This window comes from Lasioglossum baleicum, unplaced genomic scaffold (genome assembly GCF_051020765.1).
Source record: "Lasioglossum baleicum unplaced genomic scaffold, iyLasBale1 scaffold0065, whole genome shotgun sequence".
NCBI lineage: Eukaryota > Metazoa > Arthropoda > Insecta > Hymenoptera > Halictidae > Lasioglossum > Lasioglossum baleicum.
Window position 1 is genome coordinate 391,662 of NW_027469125.1, and position 25,686 is coordinate 417,347.

A 25,686-nucleotide genomic window follows, 5' to 3' on the forward strand; every position below is an offset into this window, starting at 1 on the left:
AATGTCAATTCATGCAAACGAAGTTAATTTATTTAGGTTACACTGTGACCAATGTGGGTATTCATCCAACGGATAAAGGTTTAGAAGCAGTTAAAAATTTTCCAATTCCGCGTAATGTACGAGATGTACAAAGTTTCTTAGGAATGTGCTCGTACTTTAGAAAATTTTTAAAGAATTTTCGATTATTGCGAAACCATTGTATGATCTGACTCGTAAAAATGTGGACTTCAAGTTTAATGAAACGGAAGAAAGAGCGTTTCATGAACTTAAAGGTCGATTAATTGAAGCACCCATATTAAGTATATACTCACCGCGGGACAATACAGAATTACATTGCGATGCGAGTGCTGCAGGATTCGGTGCAATATTATTGCAAAGAAAATCTGATGGGAAGTTACATCCGGTGTTTTATTTTTCTAAAAGAACAACACAAACTGAATAGAAATATCACAGTTTTGAGTTGGAAACGTTGTCAATGATTTATGCACTTCGTCGGTTTCGAACATATTTATTCGGTTTAAAATTTAAAGTTGTTACAGATTGTCAAGCTTTAAGTTTACATTAAAAAAAAGAAACAAATCCTCGAATTGCGAGATGGGTATTAGAATTAGAAAATTATGATTACTCTCTGGAACACCGATCAGGTTCTCGAATGTTGCACGTAGACGCGCTTAGTCGACAAATCGCAGTTGTAGAAAATAATTCTTTTGACAGAAACCTTGCAATATGTCAAAGCGATGATCTTACAATTATGGCGATACGGAAAAAATTAGAATTGTCCGAAGATAAATTTTTCGAGATGAGAGACGGATTAATTTATCGGAAATATCAGGGGCGAATTCTTTTTTACGTTCCCGTTGCGTTAGAAAAGAATGTAATACATAAGTATCACAATGAGATGGGTCATGTAGGTGTTGAAAAAAGTATGGGAAATATTTTGAACAATTATTGGTTTCCAGAGATGAAGACGAAAGTTGATCAATATATAAAAAGCTGTTTGAAATGTATTGCGTATACACCGATTACAGGGAAACAGGAAGGTTCACTACATAGTATACCAAAAGGTAATGCACCATTCGATACATTACATGTTGATCACTTAGCTCCGAGTTCGCGTACATTTCATAATAGAGCAAAATACATTTTTGTAGTGATTGATGCGTTTACAAAATATGTAAAACTATATTCGACGAGAAGTACAAATAGTTCAGAAGTGATAAAATGTTTGAAATCATATTTTAGTCATTATAGTCGACCGTTACGAATTATTTCACATCGGGGTAGCTATTTCACATCTCGAGAATTCGAAGAATTTATGAAAACTTGCAATGTGCAACACATTAAAATTTCAACGGCGTCACCTCAGGCGAATGGTCAGGTTGAAAGAATGAATCGTACGATTTTACCTATGATTGCGAAATTAGCAGATGAGCGAACCGTTAACTGGAGTGATATTCTAGAAGATGTAGAGTTCGCATGTAACAATTCTGATTTTAAAGCAACGAATGAATGCCCGAGTGTATTGTTGTATGGTGTGCGTCAACGTGACAAAGTAATTGATCATCTGAAAGATGCGCTGGAATTAGAAAGGAAAATTACCGTAAACCGCGATCTAGAGAAATGTCGGAAACGTGCGGAAAATCAAATTATAATAAATCAAGAAGTCAACAAACGAATTTATGATACTAGACATAAGGCTGCGAGGAAATATAAAGTGGGTGATAAAGTTATGGTAAGGAATTTTGATAATTCGCCGGGTGTGTCGCCGAAAATGATACCACGTTTTAAAGGGCCGTACGAAGTAGATCGCGTGTTGCGGAATGATCGTTATGTTCTTAAAGACATAGAAGGGTTTCAATTAACACAAATACCATATTTTGGGACTTGGGAAGCGTCTAACATGAGAGCTTGGACGCCAGGTTAAATTTAAGAGATTTTTCTAATATTACGTTAATCGAGTTCTTGGCGTTAATTGTAAATTATTTTGTGTTTGTGCAGTTAATCGAGGGCGATTAACTTGTCAGGATGGCCGAATTGTAAGAATGTTTATACCACCGTTTAGATGACTTGAGTGTTTCATATGTTTATTTGTTATATATAATTTTATTGATTTATGCTGTTATACATAATTTTATTTTTAGTTAGTGGTTCTAATGGTCAGGAACACTGAATAAATTACACCGCTTGACGTCTACGATCGTCGTGCCTCGGCGGTCCAAACGGAAGAGAGCTATCATGGCGGGCGGCTCGGCGCCAGTGTTCCGATTGAACCAACCGTAACTCGCGCATGCGCGGCCAAGACAGTAGCGTATCTACAATGACGCAGCCGAGCGGCCAGGGCCCTGATGCCTTGAGGCAGTTATATTGGCGGGAATGTACCGGTGTTATTAGCGGGACGACTGATGGACGAGAGACGTGACGCGGAAGGTTAATATTTTATTATAAAATGGCAGTTAATAGCGAAGAAAGACTTTTTAAAAGTCTGTGGGGTGCTCAAGCTACCCGATTTCATCGAAATAGTTACGCTACTGAGGCTGAAATTGCCGCGCATGCGCGAGTTACGGTTGGTTCAATCGGAACTCTGCTCGGCGCGCTCACCGCGTCGCCTAACCTCCACTCTACCGAAACAGGAGAGGGGGAATCCACGATCCCCACACTTTGTAGGGGCAATATGCGTTTCCGCGCATTGCCACGGCGCTCGTGTCGCCTGGCAATAGCCGCATGCGAGCGGCATAGCGAGTCGCCCCTCTAGACGACTCTTCGTTGCTGCCTAGAGCGCTTTCCCGCCTAGGCGCCATTAGCATTCCTGCTCTGCTTCTTGTACAGACACCACGTTGCTTTTCCTTAGCCGTTGCTAAGTGTACACGTATAGACTTCAGTTGTAACAGTTAATAAAGTCATTGTTACTAATTATACATAGCAGCAGTGTTACTGATTCAATCGCAATCTTTCGGGCCAATAACGCGTCGTAGGTCGCCTTCCCTATCAGTCACCAGTAGGGATAAAACCTACAATTGGTGACCCCGAGGTGATCCTATTGAATCAGCGAGGATTTCGACAATCTACCTGCTGCCGCACTGCAGCCACGAGCCATTTCACAAGGAGAAGAACTTGGCTGCACGTGGCCGGAAGTCCAGAGGAAATTCGGCCGGCGCCGAATCGTACGAAGAAATTGCTGGCGGCGAGCATCCCGCTCGCTGCATTCAGAGTTGCCGTTTGCAGGCGGTGAGCAGGCCGCTCGCTGCACGTTGCAGTTGTTCCTGCGAGAACCCATCATCACCGGCGTTTCCAGCACCGCGTGGGTATCATCGCTGCCGCCATTTCTGCCGCCGTCGAAGCCGCCATTGTTGCCACCATCGACGCCATTTTGGACGCCGCGTGTAAGCCACAAGTAACGACCGTTAATTTTTAAATCCGTTTTCATTCGTGTTCGCGTCGTTTTTAACCCTCCGTCATGTCTGCCCCATCCGTGGACGAGCGCATCACGCAACTGGAAGCCTTGCTGGCGGCTCAGAGGGAAGCCGCGCCTTCCAACCGCGTTGACAATTACCGCGTGCCCAAGCTGCCGGTCTTTTTCAAAGCGGAGCCGAAGACCTGGTTCGGGCAAATTGAGGCGTCATTTCGAACGGCTCGCATCACGAGCCAAGCGACGATGGCCGACATCGTCATAGCCGGTCTCGACCCCGAGACAGCGACCGTTATATCCGACCTCATCGCGTCACCCGATCCCGTCGCACCGTTTACGCGTATCAAAGAACGCCTTATGGCGACGTTTTCAACGTCCGCGGAAGCGAAACTCCGCCAGCTATTGAAGGGGCAAATCGCGTCGACCGGCAAACCCTCTCATATTCTTGCCGTCATGCGGAATAAAGATAACGGCGAGTGCTCGGAGGCCGTCCTCCGATCTATCTTTCTCGACCTGATGCCAGAACAATGCCGCGCGATTCTGGCCGTGTCCAAATGCGACGATCTGCAGGATCTGGCCCTTCTGGCCGACCAGATCGTCGAGACCATGAACCCCGCTGCCGTGCATACCATCGCTGCCGCGACATCGATACCTGCCGCCGCGACATTGACAACCGCTGCCGCGACGTCGAGACCCGGTTCCTTTCAGGACCAACCTGATCATGCGCGAGATAGCGAATCTAAAAGTGTCGCAACAGCGCAATCCGCGTTCGAGTCAACGAAATTTCGGTCGAAACGCTGCCGGTTCCCGATCAAGGAGACGCTCTCGTAGTCGCGATCCATCGGGACTCTGTCGAATTTATATGAAATATGGGGAGCTTGCGAACAGGTGTATTAAGCCCTGCGCGTGGTCCGGCCCTCCGCGAGCGTCGGAAAACTAAAGTTACTCTCCTCCTCGGAGACTGTTGGAGTGTGCCAAACGTCCTCTAAACAGGCCACATGTTTTTGATCGACACAGGTTCGGATCTGTCTCTGCTGCCGGTTTCCGCAGAATCGCGTACCCGCCCCAGCTCGTTGAAGCTGTTCGCCGCGAACGACACGCGTATCAATACTTACGGTGAAATTCGCGTGATCCTCGATTTGGGTTTGCGTCGCCCAATCGAGTGGAATTTTTGCGTAGCAGAAGTCCCGTATCCCATAATAGGAGCCGACCTGCTTACGCACTACGGTCTCACGGTCGATCTTAAAGGGCGTCGTGTCATTGATGGCACAACTAATATTTGTATCGCTGCCGGTATCGCCGATAGTACCCCCGCGTCCGTGAATGTCCTTGGACCGTCGTCCAAATACGCGCATATTTTGGCTCGTTTCCCTCAAGTCATCGGACTTGAGCAGCCAACACCTCTCGAGTCGCGCGGTGTATTCCATTACATTTCCACCACCGGCCCACTCGTTGCCGAACGCGCTCGACGTCTCACAGCCGACAAGCTGAAAGCCACGAAGGCTGAATTTCAACATCTGATCGCTGCCGGTATTTGTAGACCTTCTAGCAGTCCATGGGCCAGCCCCATACATCTCGTTAAGAAAAAGTCAGGTAAATGGCGTGTTTGCGGTGATTACCGTCGCTTAAACAGCGTAACCGTGCCCGATAGGTACCCCGTTCCTCACCTTCACGACTTTCCTGCCAACCTTCATGGCAAAACCATATTTACGGTGCTAGACCTCTAGAAGGCATATCATCAGATACCCGTCGCCCCCGAAGATATTCAAAAAACCGCTGTCATCACGCCGTTCGGACTTTTCGATATATCATAACGTCTATTTATGTAAAGATTTAAAAAATTCAAAATTTTCAAATTTGCTGCGCCTCATTTTCCCATGATCCAATCGGCCCCAAAATTTTTCCAGATCATTTTCTCAACATTTGTTACAATTCTGGTTTACGGGACAAAAAAATTTCATGGTCGAAAAATAAGGTCCACCCTAATGTCCATATACGTAAATTACGAGAAGCAGTAAAGGGTGCTTAACGTCGAAGAAGAAAATCCTGGTAATTAAAACTTAATATGTACTACATTCTACGTTATTAGAATAATTGTAGTTTAATTATGATACATTTTATATCAACATTTTTTATTTACACTTAGAAACGTACTGTCTCGGAAGGAAATGGACATTCGAGAGAAGCAATAAAATTAGAGCATCATCGCGAAAAAAGATGAGTTTGCAATAACCTCAATATTTTATGAAATTCTATTATAATTATAGTTATGACTGTGTTTTTTTATTATAGGAAGACAGAAGATCAAATAAACTTGTGTATGCTAGTATAAAATCAATTTATATATATTATACAATTTATTTTATTATTTGTTTGATAACTAATAAATCTACAAATTGTTTCATAAACTAAAAAATACTTCCTGCATTTTCGTATTCTCCAATCAGTCCAAATAAATACCATCAACCTGTTCTCGATCATATACCAATTTTTATTAATGCAATTATGACAGTAACAAAACGTTTCTATTTAAAATGAATACATATTTTGAACATAGTTTTAACATTTTTAATTTTTTGGAAGGTTAAAAAATGTAATTAAAAAAGTAATGAAAAATAAAAATAAAAAAAAAATCCTCGCTGCACGGGGACCCGAAGGCTAGCTCCAGATTTCGATTCATACGCTCGACGGCTCGACAGTCGAATTTCAGTTTCGTTTCCGTAAGCCGTAAAGCATGGCAACATGGCAAGTTCTAAAAATAGATTGTGGCTCGCACAAGCAGCGCACACGGATATAGTAAAGGTACGCTGGTGAGTGTAGCGCGCGGGAGCGGTGCTAACACGATACCAATACAGTGTCTTCTGCACCGACGAAATGCCGTCGTTGGCCTCCTGTTTCTCACTCCAGTCAGAATATATCCTAGAGGGCGTAAGAGAACACCGAAAAATTCGAGTCCCGCCAACTCCCGTAAGGCTGGCAGTCTTTAACAGTATCTCGTCGGTGCCGATATCGTCCAAGATTTTTCGTACGATGGATGGCCGCTGGTGGCGCTGCGCGGAAAAAACAGTAACGTATCTATGATCAAAGAGGATTAGATAGAGGTAACACTGCTGTCACTCTCTTTTACAGCGCCAACTAGTATCTCTGATACCGAACTATACGTTTCAGTTCTATTCAGTCTATTTCCCTTCTTATATTTTTCTTGTACACGCCGACTGAAATGACTGAAATATGTACGCCATTTGTAATCAAATCGCTGTGAGTATTTAGTTCATTGTTCCCTATATTTCCAAGTATTTTTGGTTTTGTGTTTTCGAAATTAGACAAAAATGCCTATACATTACTGCACTTGCAAGCAAAAAGTGGAGCAGAAAGCAGAACGTTCGTAGTTTGTTTAATATACCCAAAGAGCCACATATGTAAGTTGAGTCAATATGTATAAGTTGCTGTAAATACGTATGTATACCCAGTCAACCAGGGCTGCACCGGGCAGCAATGTCGCGTTTTGGATCCCTGCTGCCGCGAGGCTGCACGGAAAACGGTGGGGGATTTTGCTACACCGTAAGAGGGCAACACAGTCGCGCCAATGTTTCGAATGCCGTACGCAGCGCCGTACAGGCACGTACAGGCCTTGTACTAGGGAGCAGGGGGTCTCTCGCCCCGGTAAGGTGATACAGAGCTGGTCGCGCTGCTGCCCATACCCAAAGCCCTGCGTCAACGGACGGCAGAACAAATTACAGGGGACGCCTTCAGACTGGCAAGCGAATAACATCAAGCTGATATTTAAACCGATTTATTTCCAAGAAATATTGAGTTTTTATTTATCATCCTTATAAAATTCCCATCCCAAACTGAAGCTGAACCTGCTGAGCGATAATTCTTCCTTTTTCCTTTGTGAGTAACGCAAAATTCTGTCCCGATACACGGCGAGCAAATCTCGCCTAGTATCGGGTCAAAATTGGTCAAAATGGCGTCATCTTCGATACCCCGAACTGGAAAACGAACATCCTCTGAAAGAGATGATAAAGAAAATTTTTCTGAAAATTCATCCTCTAAAAATGAGAATTCTAAATTTAAAAAATTGCATTCCTTACAACTGGATAGACTTTATGAAAATTTACTTAAAGATAATAATGTTCCATCAACCTCAAAATCTCAACCCAACTTGAATGTTGCCACAAGAAAAACAAATACAGCATCTTCTCTTGGAAACTCCCAGAACCCTCCAATCAATCAAGGAAATATTCATGATATAGAGTGGTTAACCCCTAAGAAAACTCAGAAATTATCAACTAAAAAATCAAATGCAGCAAATATTGATCATACCTATAATAAATTCAATTTACTCTCTGATGACAGTGACACAGAAGTTGAGGATTTCATTCCCAGTAAACAAAAAGGAAAATTGCCTCCAAAACAAAAAGTCTACAAACCCCCACCAATATACAGGGTGTCTCAAAATTAGGTCCGTAGCCGAAAATGGGAGGTTCCTGAGATCATTTCAAGCGACATTTTCCTTTGAAAAAATGTCGTCCGCGGCTTCGTTAACGAGTTATTAACGAAAAACACGGACCAATCAGAGCGCGAGCTAGACGCGTGCAGCCCGGCGCGCCGGCAGCCGAGTGTCGGTGGCACGCCGCGATGTCGTAACGAACAAAAGTTTCTCGATTATGTGAATCCTCGCCAATTTCGATAAGCTTTGGATATGTTGTCAATACCATGATTCTGAACAACATTTCCCTTTACAGTTTCTGTCGATCGGCTTTAGTTTACGACATTATTGTAAAAATTTGTAATTGTAAATCGATCGATGTACTATTTCCTATCCGATTTCGATAATCTTTGGATATGTTGTCAATACCATAATTCTGAACAACATTTCCCTTTACAGTTTCTGTCGATCGGCTTTAGTTTACGATATTATTGTAAAAATTTGTAATTGTAAATCGATCGATGTACTATTTCCTGTCCGATTTCGATAAGCTTTGGATATGTTGTCAAGACCATGATTCTGAACAACATTTCCCTTGACGGTTTTTGTCGATCGGCTTTAGTTTACGATATTATTGTAAAAATTTGTAATTGTAAATCGATCGATGTACATACTATCTCCTCGCCGATGTCGATGAGCTTCATTTCAAAGGAAAAAGATATTTAAAACATCGAATTTATAACATATTTCAAAGTCATCGAAATCGGTGAGGACCCACATCATCGGCAACTTTACCCGAACGATAGAAGAAGCACAAACTTATTGAATCAAAAACTCACTTATTCAGCCGTAAATCCATTTGACTACCACATACAACCACCACACTTTTACATAATTGTTGAACTCGTAGCACACTTTTATAACTCGTATCGATATCGAACGAAATTACTTACTCCGACGCGGAAAGAGTTCGATGCTCTTCGCGATGCCGCGCGAAACTGTCCTCTCCCAGCGTACAATGTATTCGATGAAGGCGTCGTTTAAAACAAATGAAATCGTTCCCAAGGAGATATTGATTTTTCGAGAATCATATGATTCTCGAAAACACCGATTCGAAGATTATGTAAAAGTGTGGTGGTTGTATGTGGTAGTCAAATGGATTTACGGCTGAATAAGTGAGTTTTTAATTCAATAAGTTTGTGCTTCTTCTATCGTTCGGGTAAAGTTGCCGATGATGTGGGTCCTCACCGATTCCGATGACTTTGAAATATGTTATAAATTCGATGTTTTAAATATCTTTTTCCTTTGAAATGAAGCTCATCGACATCGGCGAGGAAATAGTATGTACATCGATCGATTTACAATTACAAATTTTTACAATAATATCGTAAACTAAAGCCGATCGACAGAAACTGTAAAGGGAAATGTTGTTCAGAATCATGGTATTGACAACATATCCAAAGCTTATCAAAATTGGTGAGGATTCACATCATCGAGAAACTTTTGTTCGTTACGACATCGCGGCGTGCCACCGACACTCGGCTGCCGGCGCGCCGGGCTGCACGCGTCTAGCTCGCGCTCTGATTGGTCCGTGTTTTTCGTTAATAACTCGTTAACGAAGCCGCGGACGACATTTTTTCAAAGGAAAATGTCGCTTGAAATGATCTCAGGAACCTCCCATTTTCGGCTCCGGACCTAATTTTGAGACACCCTGTATACAGTGGGTTCAAAAATCCAGTCAATAATTTCCTACATATTGTCTCTGAATATCCCTAAAACGGATTTCACAGTAAAAGAAACTAACGCCAGCAATCATACTATATATACTAATAGTATTACTTTCCAAAAACAAATAATTGACAAGTTTACTGAATTAAAGATTCAGTTTTTTACTTATACGCCTAAAGAGCAAAAACCAAAATCTATATTACTAAAAGGAATTAAAGGAGATTTCACAATTGATGAAATCAAACAAGAATTGTTAGACCTTAATATCCCTGATATAAAAATAGAAAACCTTTCCAAATTTATTTACAATAAAGCACAACCAGATAATTTTCATTATTTGCTTCAGCTCTCTAGAGATAGCAAAACATCAAACCTTTTTAAAATAAAAACGCTAGCATACCAAAAAATTAAATGGGAACATCTAAGAAAACAAGAAGTTTTCCAATGCAAAAAATGTCAAAGGCTTGACCATGCTAGTAAAAATTGTAATTTGGAATACCGTTGTGTCAAATTTGCGAAAAACCATGGTCCTGGTAATTGCCCCATTACCTCAAACATTAATAGGGAAAATCTCCAATGCGCAAATTGCGGGCAAACTGGACATCCTGCATCTTACAAAGGCTGTCCATATATAAAATTTGCAATCAAACACAAGAAGGAAACCCAATTAAAACGTACAATAATTACTCAAGGAAGAATCAACAGAATTGCCCTTTTAATCTCCAAAGATATATCTTTTGCCCAAATGACAAAAAGAAATGCAAGTCCTCATCTACCTATCACTCCCCCGGAACTCCAAAAGACGCTTATACACAGTCAATTCGAAGATACAACTCGGACCAACCGCCATCCAAATAAAGAAATCCCCCTCAACGAACACCCAACCAATTGGATGGAAGAATTAAAAAAAGACATTACGGCCCTAATTACGTCACAGTTTCAAAATGTAGCATCACAGGTAGCTACAAACTCTGAAAATATTGAATTCATTTTAAACTCTCTATTTGACAAACATAATGTATAGTACAAATCAACGACTTCAACTAAAGATAGCAGCAATTAATGTTAATTCCATTATAGCTCATTATCGTAGATTAGAACTCATCCAGTTTCTTAATTTGCATGATCATGATATTGTCCTTCTCTTTGAAACTAAGCTAAATCCATCTCATAATTTAAAACTAAAAAATTACTCCATCATCCGGAAAGAAAGACCAAATTCTAAACAAGGAGGAGGCACTGCTATTATCATAAAAAACAATATCAATTTTGAACAGATCAGCTTTCCATCATCTTCTCCTAATCAAATACTCGAATTTTCCATCATAAAAATTAATTTAAATGACAATAGCAACATTTTTATTATAAGTATATATGCTACTAACAATAACCGATCACTCTTTATAAATGAACTTGACAACCTGTTTAAATGCCTCAATCTTCAAAATGAAAAAAATTACTATATTATTGCTGGAGACCTCAACACCAGACGTATAGACTGGGGGGATAGTATCGATAACGAAAGAGGCAAATATTTTAAAAAATGGGAAAACAAAAATGACCTCATGTATAGACATAAATCATTCCTTCTTCTATTCCTACATTCAAACCATCGTCATCTTACCTCGACGTCTGTCTTGCTAATTCTAGACTAAATCTATCCAATAACGATCTCGGTAAAGCCAGCACTCTACCCTACGATAGTGATCATCTTGCATTATCTCTTGTATTTGATCTTCCTAACTTTACCCTTCCTTTTCTTGACCCTAGCACTCTCAATCTCAAATTTAATTACAAAGCCACCAAGTGGAAAAAATACACTAAATTTTTAGCAAAAACATACAACGATGACATACCAACAGATATAAATCTTCCCATTCATGAAATTGATACCAAACTTTACAACATCGCTAACTTCATTCATCAAGCAATTGAAAAATTTACACCACGTTTCAAAGATAATGATAACACCACTACCCAGACAGCACAGTCTGCCCGAGCCCACCGCCGGACCCAACTAGCCGAGCCCCAGCCCGACACGTTACGGGCTAACGCAATGCTTGGCTCAGCGTTGAGACCAAATCAGGACGATTTAGCCTAGCCCCTGTGCACAAAAGGGCGCGATTTTCACCTGCCGGGGGCTCGAGCCCAGAGCCTGACGGCCGGGCTGGGATTCAGCCTGTTTTTAAGAGGGCAGCACGGTATCACACTAATGTGGCCAATCAGTGCTTCGATTGGGCCCAACTTTTCTCGCGCATGCGCGACACAGGGCGGGTCGCATCAATATGGCAGTACTTTGCAAATGCGTAGCAGTCTCCCTTGTTACCGACAAAAATATAATAAGTTAATAAATAAGACCTTTGAGGGCGATTGCTGCCTAGATTGACCTTTATCTGGCGTTTTTGATTACTGAAAAAACCCGTGTTTGTATTATCACGCAATGAGAACGCGAATCCCGCACCCTTGCAATCTTGCAAATCGGCTGAATCCTAGCCCGGCCGGCAGGCCCTGGGCTCGGAGCCCTCGGCAGGTGAAAATCGCGCCCTTTTGTGCACAGGTGCCAGGCTGAAACCGAGCCGGTGTGCCGTCGGGGTAAATATATAAACCGCAAAATCATTAAATTACAAAAAAGCAAACGTTTCATTGTATCATTATTACACAAACTCCATATATCCGACCCTCATTCAAAACTTACCATCACTAAAATAGCTAAAAACATACACAAACACTTTTTAACACATTTACTAAATAAAACATTTCGATCATCAATTGAAAAATACTGGACCAATGTTATTAAACAAATTGATCATAAAATTTCTGACACTTTTTTCCCAAAAATTAATGCAATCTTTAGACACAAAAAGCCTACTAACATCGAAGACATCCACATAAAATTTAATGATAACTTGATCCTTAGCAGAAGTAATTGTGATATCGCATCTTTCCAGAAAACTGACGATAGTTATATACTTACTTCACCGACAGACAAACTTAATGCAATTGGCGCTCACTATGAGTTAATTAACTCCCCTCGATACATGAACATAGATTCACAACTGAAAACCATTGTAGACAAAACTGCCAATGACATAATACACCAATTCACTGTACGCAGACAAACTAATACAACTATCACACAATTCAACACACATAATAGTTCTAAAATTCCAACTCTATCTGAAGATGAAATTTCACCTTTCTGCAGCCCCCGTTGTGTTGAAGATGTTCTTAAAAAACTCCCAAATAAATCCTCTCATGGCCCAGATGGTATTCCTCCAATCGCTCTAAAACATCTTCCTGTAAAAATAATTAATAACCTAACAATACTTTTCAATAATGCAATTAATAACAATTATTTTCCTACAATTTGGAAAAAAGCTAAAGTTTTACCAATTATCAAAAAAGGTAAAAAGCCTACAGATCCTGTAAGCTACAGACCCATCAGCCTTACACCCAGTCTCAGTAAAGTTTACGAAGCTATTATAAACAACAAAATCAACAAATTTTGCTATTTACACAACATCATCCCTGACAGTCAATTTGGTTTTAAGCACAGACATTCTACAACACATGCAATTCACAAATTCATTTCAGATATCAATAACAAAATTAGTAATGGTCAATTAGTAGCCGCTGCACTACTAGACATAGAAAAAGCTTTTGACTCGATTTGGCTTAAAGGTCTCTTATATAAACTCAATGAAAAGAAATTTCCACTCTGGCTAATATATACCATCTCGGACATGATTATAAATAAAACATTTTATACATGGGATGGAAAGAATTCATCCTCAATACAATTCATTATACAAGAAGGTCTACAACAGGGTACTGTTAACTCTCCTGTGCTATTCAATATCTTTACTAGTGATCTACTAAATTCTCTCGAATTTAACGAACCGGGAAAGGCATCTGTGCTGGCTTTTGCTAACGATCTTGTCTCTTATGTTTCTGGCAATAGAGTATCTAATGTACAGTCCCACCTCGAAACAATAGTTGATAAAATTAACAACTACTATATTAACTGGAACCTTAAATTAAGTCCTAGCAAATGTGAAACTATTCTTTTTCGAAAACCCCTTGAATCACTCAGCTCAAAAACCAAAGCTGGTTGTAAAAATTTTCAAATCACGGCAATAGTACCAGGTACCAATATCAGAAACCCAATCCCTCACAAAAAAATTGTTAAATACCTTGGTGTGCACATTGATTATTTATTAAGAGGTAATGTACATATAGATATCCAATTAAGCAAAGCATACGCTGCTTTTAAATCAAATAGTAGACTTTTCCACAACAAATATCTCACCCATAGAACTAGAACTATATTGTACATGTTGTTAATAAGACCTATAATAGCTTACGCAGCCCCGGTTTGGTGGAACACTAACCATACTACAATGGAAAAAATCATAGTTTTTGAAAGAAAATGTTTACGCGCTTGTAACAAATTATATAGAACTAAAAATTCAAATTGGCAACATTATATCAGGTACACGACACTTGATGACGCAGCTGACATACCTAGAATTGACATTTTCCTTCTCCGACTTACCAGAGACTACTTCAGTAAATTACCACATATTGACAACCACCTTCTACGCGAACTTATCTCCCAAATTGACGACACCTCACGTAAACAACTTACCACAGGCTACATATCTCCTCAGACATTCCTTTACTGTGACAAGACTGGACTTATCCAAGATAAAAATAACATACCTATAATATATCATTGGCGTCGTAACAAAGCCAACAAATGCATAGCATTTAACAGTGATGCATTCACAATCAACAAAGAAAACTTTAAATTTTCAACTTCCATCCCAAACCGGGACTGGGTAGACTTTAATCGTCTGAATTTTAAAAAGTACTGGTGGCTGTCGTGTAGTTGTCCACACCTTAATGAGCTCTATAATCGCAGAATCTCGAATAGACTGCAATTGAATTAATTTATATACTTTTAAAATTTGGTGTTCTTTAATAGAAGATTGACGGATGAGCCATTTGTAAATACCCAGACAACCAGGGCTGCACCGGGCAGCAATGTCGCGTTTTGGATCAGTGATGCCAGAGCTGTGGTACTGTGGTACTAAACCATACCCCCACCATAGCCTGCTATTGCCCCTACGTGTCCTTTCCAACGCGCCCGCGCGCTACACTCACCAGCGTACCTCTATGGATACAGTAGAGGTACGCTGGTGAGTGTAGCGCGCGGGCGCGTTGGAAAACAACGTAGGGGCAATAGTAGACTATGGTGGGGGTATGGTTTAGTACCACCAGAGAGTATATGAGAGTGCTCACGCCCGGGTTTTGGCCGTGCCCATATAGTGCTGCCCCCTAGTCTAGTACTTAGCCTGGATCAGCTCCTACATCATCTTTAGCATGGACAAGATCCTACATCATCTTTAGCTTGGATCAGATCCTACATCATCTTTAGCCTGGATCAGATCCTACATCATCTTTAGCCTGGATCAGATCCTACATCATCTTTAGCCTGGATCAGATCCTACATCATCATTGGCCAGGATTATGACATACAATTCATATTATTTTATATAAAATATGTAACTAATATATAAATCTCTAATAATATAAATTATATTCATAGAAGTATTTTAATTTTTCCCGAGCTTTTGTTGCAAACTCTAGTTGTAAAAAATAAAAAAGCCGGAAGATTTCGAAGAAACACAGATTTTATATCGAAGCTTAAAAGCGACCATCTTGGAAATTAATTTAATGTGATGAAGTACTTACTGTCATCAATACTGTCTCCAATTTTTTCATATTTTTAGGCACAGTTATTATTAATTAAACCAAAGTGAAAACCAATTTTTTCTACGAAAATTTAGAAGAATAACTTTAGGGTTACCCTGAAATTTTCAGAATATTTTTTAATTGACACAAATCTATAAAACGTATTTTTTAAATTTTAAGTATAGATAGACCCACATTAAAAAGTTGTAAAACGCAACTTTTAGTATTTTTTCTATAATTCTGATCAATTGCAATTTTTTAATAAACTTCTTTTCACATCCTGCAGTAAACTAATTGCTCTAGTTTCCAAAAAAAGTTCAAATCGTATAGTATATTAAAATAGTGGTAAATCTACGCTACAGACAGGGATTGGAACGGTTATGAAAATAACTGTTTAAACTGTTATTTTTCGGTTCTGATTGAAATAGTTATTAAGAACCGAAATGATGTTATGTTATAACACTTATAACTGTTACGAGAATATCGGTACTGGCTGGCAGTTCTGGCTTATATCGGTTACGGTTACGATTTTGGAGAACCGATATTATGTATTTCGGTTCAGGATTTCGGTTCCGGATTTCGGTTCTCTGTCATTCTGTATTCTATATTGTGTTCGACCTAATATTTATTATTTAAACAATTTATAAATAAATAAATTTTTATAATTTGTTTCTATAGTAATTATTTGAATTGTTATTTCAATAATAATTTATTGTTAAAATAATTGTTTAAATAAATAAATTTTTATAAATTGTTTCTATATTAATTATTTGAATTGTTATTTCTCAATAATAATTTATTGTTAAAATAATTGTTTAAATAAATAAATTTTTATCATTTGTTTCCATATTCATTATTTGAATTGTTATTTCAATAATTTATTGTTAAAATAAATAGATTTTTATAATCTATGCAAATTTGTTATTTGTTTTTATTTATTTAAACAATTATTTTCACAATAAATTATTAGAATAATATAATTCACAAATAGAAAAATATATAAATTTATTTATTTAAACCAGTGAGATGAGCAACCCCCGCGGACTGCAGTGGGCCAAAAGTGAAAACATAAGAATACGCGCGGGCCGCAACCGGCAACGGACGCAATTGTTGGAAGTAACAATTGAAAATCGGCGACGAAGGCCGCCTCGCCGCGCCACTGGTGGCTCATGTCGGGCGAAGTTATTTTGTTTTCTGGTTCGAAAAAAACGTCGACGTTACAAACTTGAAAGGGTGGTTTCTCAAGATAAAAGTCTGCTCTATCGCGTGGTATAGTTCGATTTTCCGCTGGACCCTAATTTTTTGAGATAAATTGAAAAATATCCTCAAAAATTGGTGCAAAAGTAGTGTCACTTCGTCTTTAATCATTGTTTAAACATGTTTAAACAATCATAATGTATTAATATTGGATATCACTGTATTCGGGAAAGTCTACAGAATCTTTTGCTGTAAAGAACAATTCAATATCTTTTATAATAACCACAATATTTGTTTAAAGTTGAAAAATATGTTTTTTTTTCAAAGCCATGTTTTTCAAAAACTGTGCGTATAGGAGAAAAATTAAGGACAGATTCGGAATCAGCGCAAACAACTCTATAACAAGTTCCCAACAGTATATTGAAAACAAATTTGGTGTTGGACAGTGTAATCGGTTCTCCAGAACCGTTAGGCCTGTTGCACAGTCGAGCGCAATTTTCCGGTCTCAAATACGTTCTAAAATTCTAAAAAAAATGTTACATATTTTGGATCCTAAGACGCATTTTATAGAATTTTTTCAGATTTTTTGGTTGCAAACTGTGGTCGTAAACAATGAAAAACCCCCCAAAAATCGGAAAAATGCAGATTTCTAGAAAATATGAAAACATGCTTTTTACTGTTTGGTTCCTTGATAAAGTACTACAGCAGGCAGTGTCGTCAATTTTTTTCAGATTTTTTTATTGTGGGACATCATTGTCAAACTTTTCTCGACGTTTCTGCTGTGAGGAGGAAAGTTATACTTATTGATTTTACCGCGGGTGTATATTAAGTAATTTTTAACGTTATTACATTTTACTTTATTATTACATGTTATTATACATTACAAAACGCAATTGTTTGACCTAAGAAATGCGATTTAATAGAAAGAAGAATTGTGTTCTGTGCGCGATATATGTACATACTGTGACTCGCAAAAATTTTCGGACGCTCTAAAAATGATAACTTTTTTAATATTGTACTATACGATTTGAACTTTTTGGGAAGCTAGAACAATTAGTTTAGTACAGGATGTGAAAATAATTTTTTCAAAAATAGCAACTGATCGGAATTGTAGAAAAAATGAGAGACACTTGGGGAAACTAAAACACCTGGCAGAAGACTGTGAAGGGGTAGAAAGAATTAACATAGGTATAGAAAAGATAGTACAGGAGAAAAGAGTGGGAGAAATTGTAGAATGGGTTAGGAGTATAGAGAAAGAAAGGAAAGAATTAATCACAAGGGATAATCAAGAGAGAGGCAGGATTAGCGGGGAGACATTGGGATAGATCAACATAGACAATAAGGTATTTGATGTGGCATGGGATATGGATGAATGGGTGGAGGAACGGATGAATGGATAAATAGAGGGATGAATGGCTTCGAGAATTATAATCCAAGTCCAATTTCTGGGCCACGAGGCTGAAATAAATAAATAAATACGTATTTACTTACTTACTAAAAATTGCATTTTACAACATCTTTATATGGGCCGACATTGAAAATTTAAAAAATACGTTTTGTAAATCTGTGTCAATTAAACATATTCTGAAAATTTCGTCAAAATCGGTCGACGTTGCAATGAGCTACAAACGTTTTAATATAAAATAATAATTCTTAAAATATATTCTGTTATTTTACACCGATATACCCGACCCGACCCGTATCATGTTACAATGTTTCTCTCCACTCCACGGCGACCGAAACCCTCGAGCTTCACTTCCCTTTTCTCCGTTCGTCATCATAGAATAGTGTTTCCTGAAAATTGAATGTCTCTGGCCAGACTCGAGTTTTCGACATTTATAGCAAGCTTGCTATAATCGTATCTTATTTGTCAAAATTTAGTTTTCCATTTAAAATATTTTGTTGTTAAAACTCATTAATAGTTTTAAATAGTACTTGAACAATATTAAAAATGATACTGAAATATTGGAATATTACAATTTGGAATGAAGGGTCTAGCCGGACGAGGTAGTCCTCCGAATAATTTAAACAGCCGTTGCGCCATTCAATTTTCGGTCAATTTTTCCCATTTACTTGCATTAATTTAATCATATAATTGCATTTAATTGAAATTGATAATTGAGATTTTTTCCCGATTTTTTGGTTCAAAATGTTAATTACACAAACTGAAAAACACGCAAAAATTCGACAAATGCAGATTTATTAGAGAAACTGAAAAATAGCATTGTTCATAATTTTAGACTAGCAACATACCAGAACTTTTTTTACGACAGCGCGTAAACGACAAAGAGGGACTTTTCAATGACTCCAAGAAAAATGAAAAACTTAATGACTCCGAGAAAAATAAAGAACTTAATGACGCTGAGGAAAATGAAAAATTTAATAACTCCAAGAAAAATGGAAACTTCAATGACTCTATGAAAAAACTTGACGGCACTGAGGAAAATGAAAAATTTAATAACTCCAAGAAAAATGGAAAACTTAATGACTTTGAAAAAAATAAAGAACTTACTGACTCTGAGGAAAATGAAAAATTTAATAACTCCCAGTTAACAAGCAGTCTTCAATGCCTCTTAAAAATGCAATTAATCATGTAGGGATTGATCAGGTGTTTCTCGCTATATTAAAAAATATTTACAAATCCTTTGACAAATTCTGCTTTGTGGCGTCAGGATACTGCTTTCGACATTCCATCACAGTTTGTATAGTATACATATATTATTTCTCCTCTTTGTTTCTAGATAAAATTTTATTATGATCCTCCATTAGTTTAACGCCCCGTTCAGCGGTATCATTGCATTCAGCGGTACCACCTTCAGTCCATGTTTCAGTCAGACTACTTATTATTCATAATAACTTCTTTTTCCGATATTAGAACTATTTTTACCACGTTTTTATTAACTCGCTTTCTTGTTCTTTTGTAGATTGGAGCGTATTAATGAATTTATTTATATATAATATCTCTGTCAGTTATGTATACATATATGAAAAAACTCTTCAAACAAAATTTTTAGTATATATATAAGGAGGTGGATATATAGTATCAAAGAAAAAAAAAATTTTCAAAGTCATTATTTAAAGTTTTCAAGGTCACGGATGTTTTTTCTATCAACAACTGTTTATGCTATATATGGATTCTTAAAGAGAAAAAAGACAAATTCAACGATATATCATAACGTCTATTTATGTCATGATTTAAAAAATTCTCATTTTCCATTAAAAACTCATTTTCCCATGATCCAAACGGCCCCAAAATTTTTCCAGACCATTTTCTCAACATTTGTCACAATTCTGGTTTACGGGACCAAAAAAATTTCATGGTCGAAAAATAAGGTCCACCCTAATGTTGCATATACGTAAATTACGAGAAGCAGTAAAGAGTGCTTAACGTCGAAGAAGAAAATCCGGGTAACTAAAACTTAATATGTACTACATTCCACGTTATTAGAATAATTGTAGTTTAATTATGATATATTTTAAAATTGATATAATTATATCAACATTTTTTATTTACACCTAAAAACGCCACTGTCTCGGAAGGAAATGGACATTCGAGAGAAGCAATGAAATTAGAGCATCATTGCGAAAAAAGATGAGTTTGCAATAACCTCAATATACATTTTATGAAATTCTATTATAATTATAGTTATGACTGTATTTTTTAATAAATAAACTTGTGTATGCTAGTATAAAATCAATTTATATATATTATACAATTTATTTTATTATTTGTTTGACAACTAATAAATCTACAAATTGATTTATAAACTAAAAAATACTTCCTGCATTTTCGTATACTCCAATCAGTCCAAATAAATACCATCAACCTGTTCTCGATCATATACCAATTTTTATTAATGCAATTATGACAGTAACAAAACGTTTCTATTTAAAATGAATACATATTTTGAACATAGTTTTTACATTTTTAATTTTTTGGAAGGTTAAAAAATGTAATTAAAAAAGTAATGAAAAATAAAAATTAAAAAAAAATCCCCGCTGCACGGGGACTCGAATGCTAGCTCCAGATTGCGATTCATACGCTCGACGGCTCGACAGCCGAATTTCAGTTTCGCTTCCGCCGTAAAGCAATAGAACATGGCAACATGGCAAGTGCTAAAAATAGATTGTGGCTGGCATAAGCGCACAAGCAGCGCACACGGATATAGTAAAGGTACGTTGGTGAGTGTAGCGCGCGGGCGCGTTGCTAACACGATACAGTGTCTTCTGTGGTGGCCTCTGGTGGCCTCCTGTTTCTCACTCCAGTCAGAATATATCCTAGAGGGCGTAAGAGAAATATTCGAGCGACACAGATTGTCACAGATGTCGTCAGATGTGCTAACAGTAAAGTGGGTTCTGTTTCTTGCTAAAGATGATGTAGGTTCTGTTCCACGCTAAAGATGATGTAGGAGCTGTTCCAGGCTAAACACGATGTGGAGACAAAAGCGGCACGGCCAAAACCCGGGCGTGAGCACTCTCATATACTCTCTGGTACCACAGTACCACAGCTCTGGCATCACTGTTTTGGATCCCTGCTGCCGCGAGGCTGCACGGAAAACGGTGGGGGATTTTGCCTCACCGTAAGAGGCCAACACAGTCGCGCCAATGTTTCGAATGCCGTACGCAGCGCCGTACAGGCACGTACAGGCCTTGTACTAGGGGGCAGGGGGTCTCTCGCCCCGGTAAGGTGATACAGAGCTGGTCGCGCTGATGTGGATCTTCCACATTAAGATGTCGGTAAAGTAAACGTCTATTGTACAAATGTGTAGCAGCAGCAGCAGCAGTCTTTCTTTTTACTGACAAAAATTAATATTTTTATTTAAATTACATACTACATACTATCAGGTCGTTCGGAAAGTAATTTCGTTTATCGTGTAGGGATGGCAATGCTTCCGTTTGTCATTACTAGACTGCGAATCTTTCTGCAAAGTAAAAATTGACTATATCGATTGCAAGAGATAGAAATCAAAATGAATGTTATTTCTTCAGCAAAGGAGAAAACGAAATGACTTTCCGAACGAGCTAATACATTAACATATTACAATAGGAGAGCTGCATAAAGTCTAAATAAAATCAATCTCATCATTTTCATACAAAGAAACATTTACCAGTTACTTTTAAGGTTCGGTAGGTGTAGAGGGTTGAAACGTCTTCGTGCAAAAAAAAAATGTGTCGTAGAAGGGAAAAGAAACTTAATTTATAATTTTCGGCTCGAGCGCCTTTCAAGCTACCCGAGTGCATCGGGCTGCCCGGGTGTGTCTCGATCTCGTCGGGCGGGTTCGGAAAGAATCGGACAAGTTCGGGCGAGCGAGTTTTCGCGCTACTCGAGATTCAATTCTGCGTTCGCACGAACTTGTCCGCTTCTGTCTGACGTCTGAACGCGCTCGACGAAGTCGAGCCACTCTCGGGCCACCAGGCCACTCGATGGTGTGTCACGGATGGACTGCGGATCTTTCTGCAAAATAAAAATTTACTATATCGATTGCAAGAAATAGAAATCAAATTGAATTGAATTGTTTCTTCAGCAAAGGAGAAAACGAAATGACTTTCCGAACGAGCCAATACATTATAACATATTACAAGGAGAGCTGCATAAAGTCCAAATAAAATCAATCTCATCACTTTCATACAAAGAAACATTTACCAGTTACTTTTAAGGTTCGGTAGGTGTAGAGTGTTGAAATTTATAATTTTCGGCTCGAGCGCGTTTCAAGCTACCCGAGTGCATCGGGCTGCCAAGGGGTTTCGAGCTGCCCGGGAGTGTCTCGATCTCGTCGGGCGGGTCCGGAAAGAATCGGACAAGTTCGGGCGAGCGAGTTTTCGCGCTACTCGAGATTCAATTCTGCGTTCGCACGAACTTGTTCGCTTCTGTCTGACGTCTGAACGCGCTCGACGAAGTCGAGCCACTCTCGGGCCACCAGGCCACTCGATGGTGTGTCACGGATGGTCTGCGGATCTTTCTGCAAAATAAAAATTTACTATATCGATTGCAAGAAATAGAAATCAAATTGAATTGAATTGTTTCTTCAGCAAAGGAGAAAACGAAATGACTTTCCGAACGAGCCAATACATTATAACATATTACAAGGAGAGCTACATAAAGTCTAAATAAAATCAATCTCATCACTTTCATACAAAGAAACATTTACCAGTTACTTTTAAGGTTCGGTAGGTGTAGAGTGTTGAAATTTATAAATTTCGGCTCGAGCGCGTTTCAAGCTACCCGAGTGCATCGGGCTGCCAAGGGGTTTCGAGCTGCCCGGGAGTGTCTCGATCTCGTCGGGCGGGTTCGGAAAGAATCGGACAAGTTCGGGCGAGCGAGTTTTCGCGCTACTCGAGATTCAATTCTGCGTTCGCACGAACTTGTCCGCTTCTGTCTGACGTCTGAACGCGCTCGACGAAGTCGAGCCACTCTCGGGCCACCGGGCCACCTGATGGTGTGTCACGGATAGACTGCGGATCTTTATGCAAAATAAAAAATGTCAGCGTCGATTACAGGAAATAGAAACTAAAATGAATGTCATCTCTTCCCTTAATGATTTTAATAGAGGAGAAATCATATATTGACATCTTCAATTTAAAAAATTTTCCAACAACTATCAATTTTATCTACTCAAGTTTGCTATAAATGCATAAAGATCCGCAGTCTATTCGTGACATATCAAGCGGCCCGAGAGTGGCTCGACTTCGTCGAGTGATTTGAAAATTACAGTCAAAACGTGTTGGTCGAGGAAGTGTCGACTTCCAGCTCAATAGTAATGACCTGTCATAAATCTCTCTATAGAGAACAGCCCCGGGAACGGCACTGAAAGAAATCGAGCCTACCGGGTTGGGTCTGCCTGGGTCAGCCTGGGTCTGCCTAGCCCGACCCCAGCCGCGCGCCCGTAGTCTCAATGTGTTGACTTCGATGGCGCACGCTGCGTAGTATGTGTGACCGTTGTAATAAGTATTTCAATACAGCCGAAAATGCGTGTGAAACGAGTCCTGCCTCCTCCACTCTGATCCAATCGTCCGCGCATTCGCACCTAGACACTTCACCGTAATCCTGCCTGGGAACCTTCTTCTCAGGCTTACACCAAGTACAATGTCACCAGTTCGAATCCATGCGTGTTGGCGTCTTGCCGCCATCCCCTACAATTGCGTAGTATGTAGTGGGCGGTAACGGTATCGTATCCTAACCCACTGCTGTTCCGCTATCGCTCGTACTTACGAGTCAGTGTATTGGATTACTTGTTGGACATAGACAAAACTAAAATGTTTTTTCACTACGTGAATGAATATGTAATTTCAGGACAGACGCTGTCGATCCTTACGTCAGAAAATGTCTGTTCCAGGGTTGTTACCTTTCACTTAAAAAGGCATCGTTGGTCAAGACTGGTTGCTAATATTATTCTCGAGGTGTAAATGGGGTTATTTAGTCGTATACAGCGTCCGTTGCCAGCTCCTTGTGACGCCAATTTTTATATCTCCATTTCTTTTCAAGGGCTCATTTTACAGTGGAAACTCCAAGGAATATAAACATATTTTTTTCAAAATTTAAATCACTGATGCACAGTGGTCTGGATTGGAAAATCGTGTGCCATTTTGTTATAACTTTTGAACCAGTAGAGATACTGCAATGAAATTTTCACTAAAAATATTTAAAAAATAGTCATTTTTAACTATAGGTAATTAAATATTTTTTGCATTTGTTAAACAATAATTTTTTATAAATTTTCATTGATATTTTTGATTTAAAAAAAATTTTTTGGAATATAATCGTACATACTATTTTTTACTTTCTAAATATGTATTTTTTATATTTATGTTTCACACATGTGTAACGTTTTATGGAATACGTAAAATATAAATTTGAGAAATCTTGTTGCAATCAACATACACAAAAAAAATTACCGTAAAGGTAAAAACGCATTACAAGCGTGTCAAAGATATTTTTTATAATAATTTATAATGATTAAAAAACGAAACGAGCCTACTACCTTATATCTTTATTTTACTAGAGGTGAGCGAAATATCGGAACGAAACAGAAGTGAAAAACTTCTATTATATTTTAATACTAAAGAATTACCTCGGATGCAATATTTAACACTAAAATCTTACATTTTTCGCTATGTGAAGTCATCTGATAATAATTTGTACTGTTACGAGTCAGAGCCGCGAGTAGCACGAGTGGCCGGCGAAGGGTTATAAACCCAGGAAAATGGTATCAATTTGTTAGTTAAGGTACGCGGACGAACCCAATGCGAAATTGGGGAGCCGCTAGGAATGTAGACAGTGAGGACGAACCTGACGCGAAATCAGGGAGCCTCTAGGAATGGAATCAGACGCAGACGAACCTGATGCGAAATCAAGGAGCTGCTGGGAAGGTGAAACTTCGTGAACGAACCCAATGCGAGATTGGGGAGTCACTAGGAAATGACGCGCAGACGAACCCGATGCGAAACCGGGGAGCTGCTAGGAGGTTGTAGAACAGCGCGGACGAACCCAATGCGAGATTGGGGAGCCGCTGGGAGGTTGGATAAAAGCACAGACGAACCTGATGCGAAATCAGGGAGCTGTTAGGATGCGGACGAACCCGATGCGAAATCAGGGAGCCGCTAGGATGGTATAGTTTTCGTGGACGAACCCAATGCGAAATCGGGGAGCCACTAGGTAGGAAAAATCTCTATTTGATAATTGGTAAGGCGCGAACGAACCTGATGCGAAATCAGGGAGTCGCTAGGATAGCTAGTAGACCTCGTAACTAATATAATCTAAATGATACAACCCGAGCGGTAAGGTTGTATCGTGTGGGAACGTTCAATTACTATATAAGGATTTTGGACGATAATTATAGGTTCAATGAACTTGCTCTAATTACCAATAACACAAATATATTCTACTTATAAAAGTCTGTAGTACAAGTGTGTATGTGTCGCGATTGGAAATGAGAGAAAAAGATATGAAATGTGAAAGATAGAATTTACCTAAACTACGGTGCTCGGTTTTCACGCACTGGCAATGCGGGGGACTCGGAAACAACTTCAACACTGACCAATAGACTATAAACCGAACAAACGGAATCTATAATGTTAGACTTTGATCCGAAAGGTACTTTAGCCCGATATCGTTAGAAGTTAACTTTCCGAAATGCAGCACGACGTGACGCGATACGTGTCTACTGCA

General features: G+C 38.9%; 1 protein-coding gene and 1 long non-coding RNA gene across 2 annotated transcripts; one reads left to right on the forward strand and one right to left on the reverse strand.

Annotated features, from left to right (window-relative positions):
- Positions 1 to 4,404: 4,404 nt before the first annotated feature.
- On the forward strand, positions 4,405 to 5,125 carry LOC143219743 (uncharacterized). The gene is made up of 2 exons (XM_076445623.1): positions 4,405 to 4,999; positions 5,058 to 5,125. The coding sequence occupies exons 1-2, from the start codon at positions 4,405 to 4,407 to the stop codon at positions 5,123 to 5,125; spliced, it is 663 nt and encodes a 220-aa protein (XP_076301738.1).
- A 759-nt stretch (positions 5,126 to 5,884) lies between these two features.
- LOC143219751 (uncharacterized) lies at positions 5,885 to 14,655 on the reverse strand. The gene is made up of 3 exons (XR_013011445.1): positions 14,528 to 14,655; positions 12,762 to 12,863; positions 5,885 to 7,416 (listed from the first exon to the last, which is right to left on the reverse strand). It is a non-coding gene; the product is annotated as an uncharacterized LOC143219751 (long non-coding RNA).
- Between the last annotated feature and the right edge of the window lie 11,031 nt (positions 14,656 to 25,686).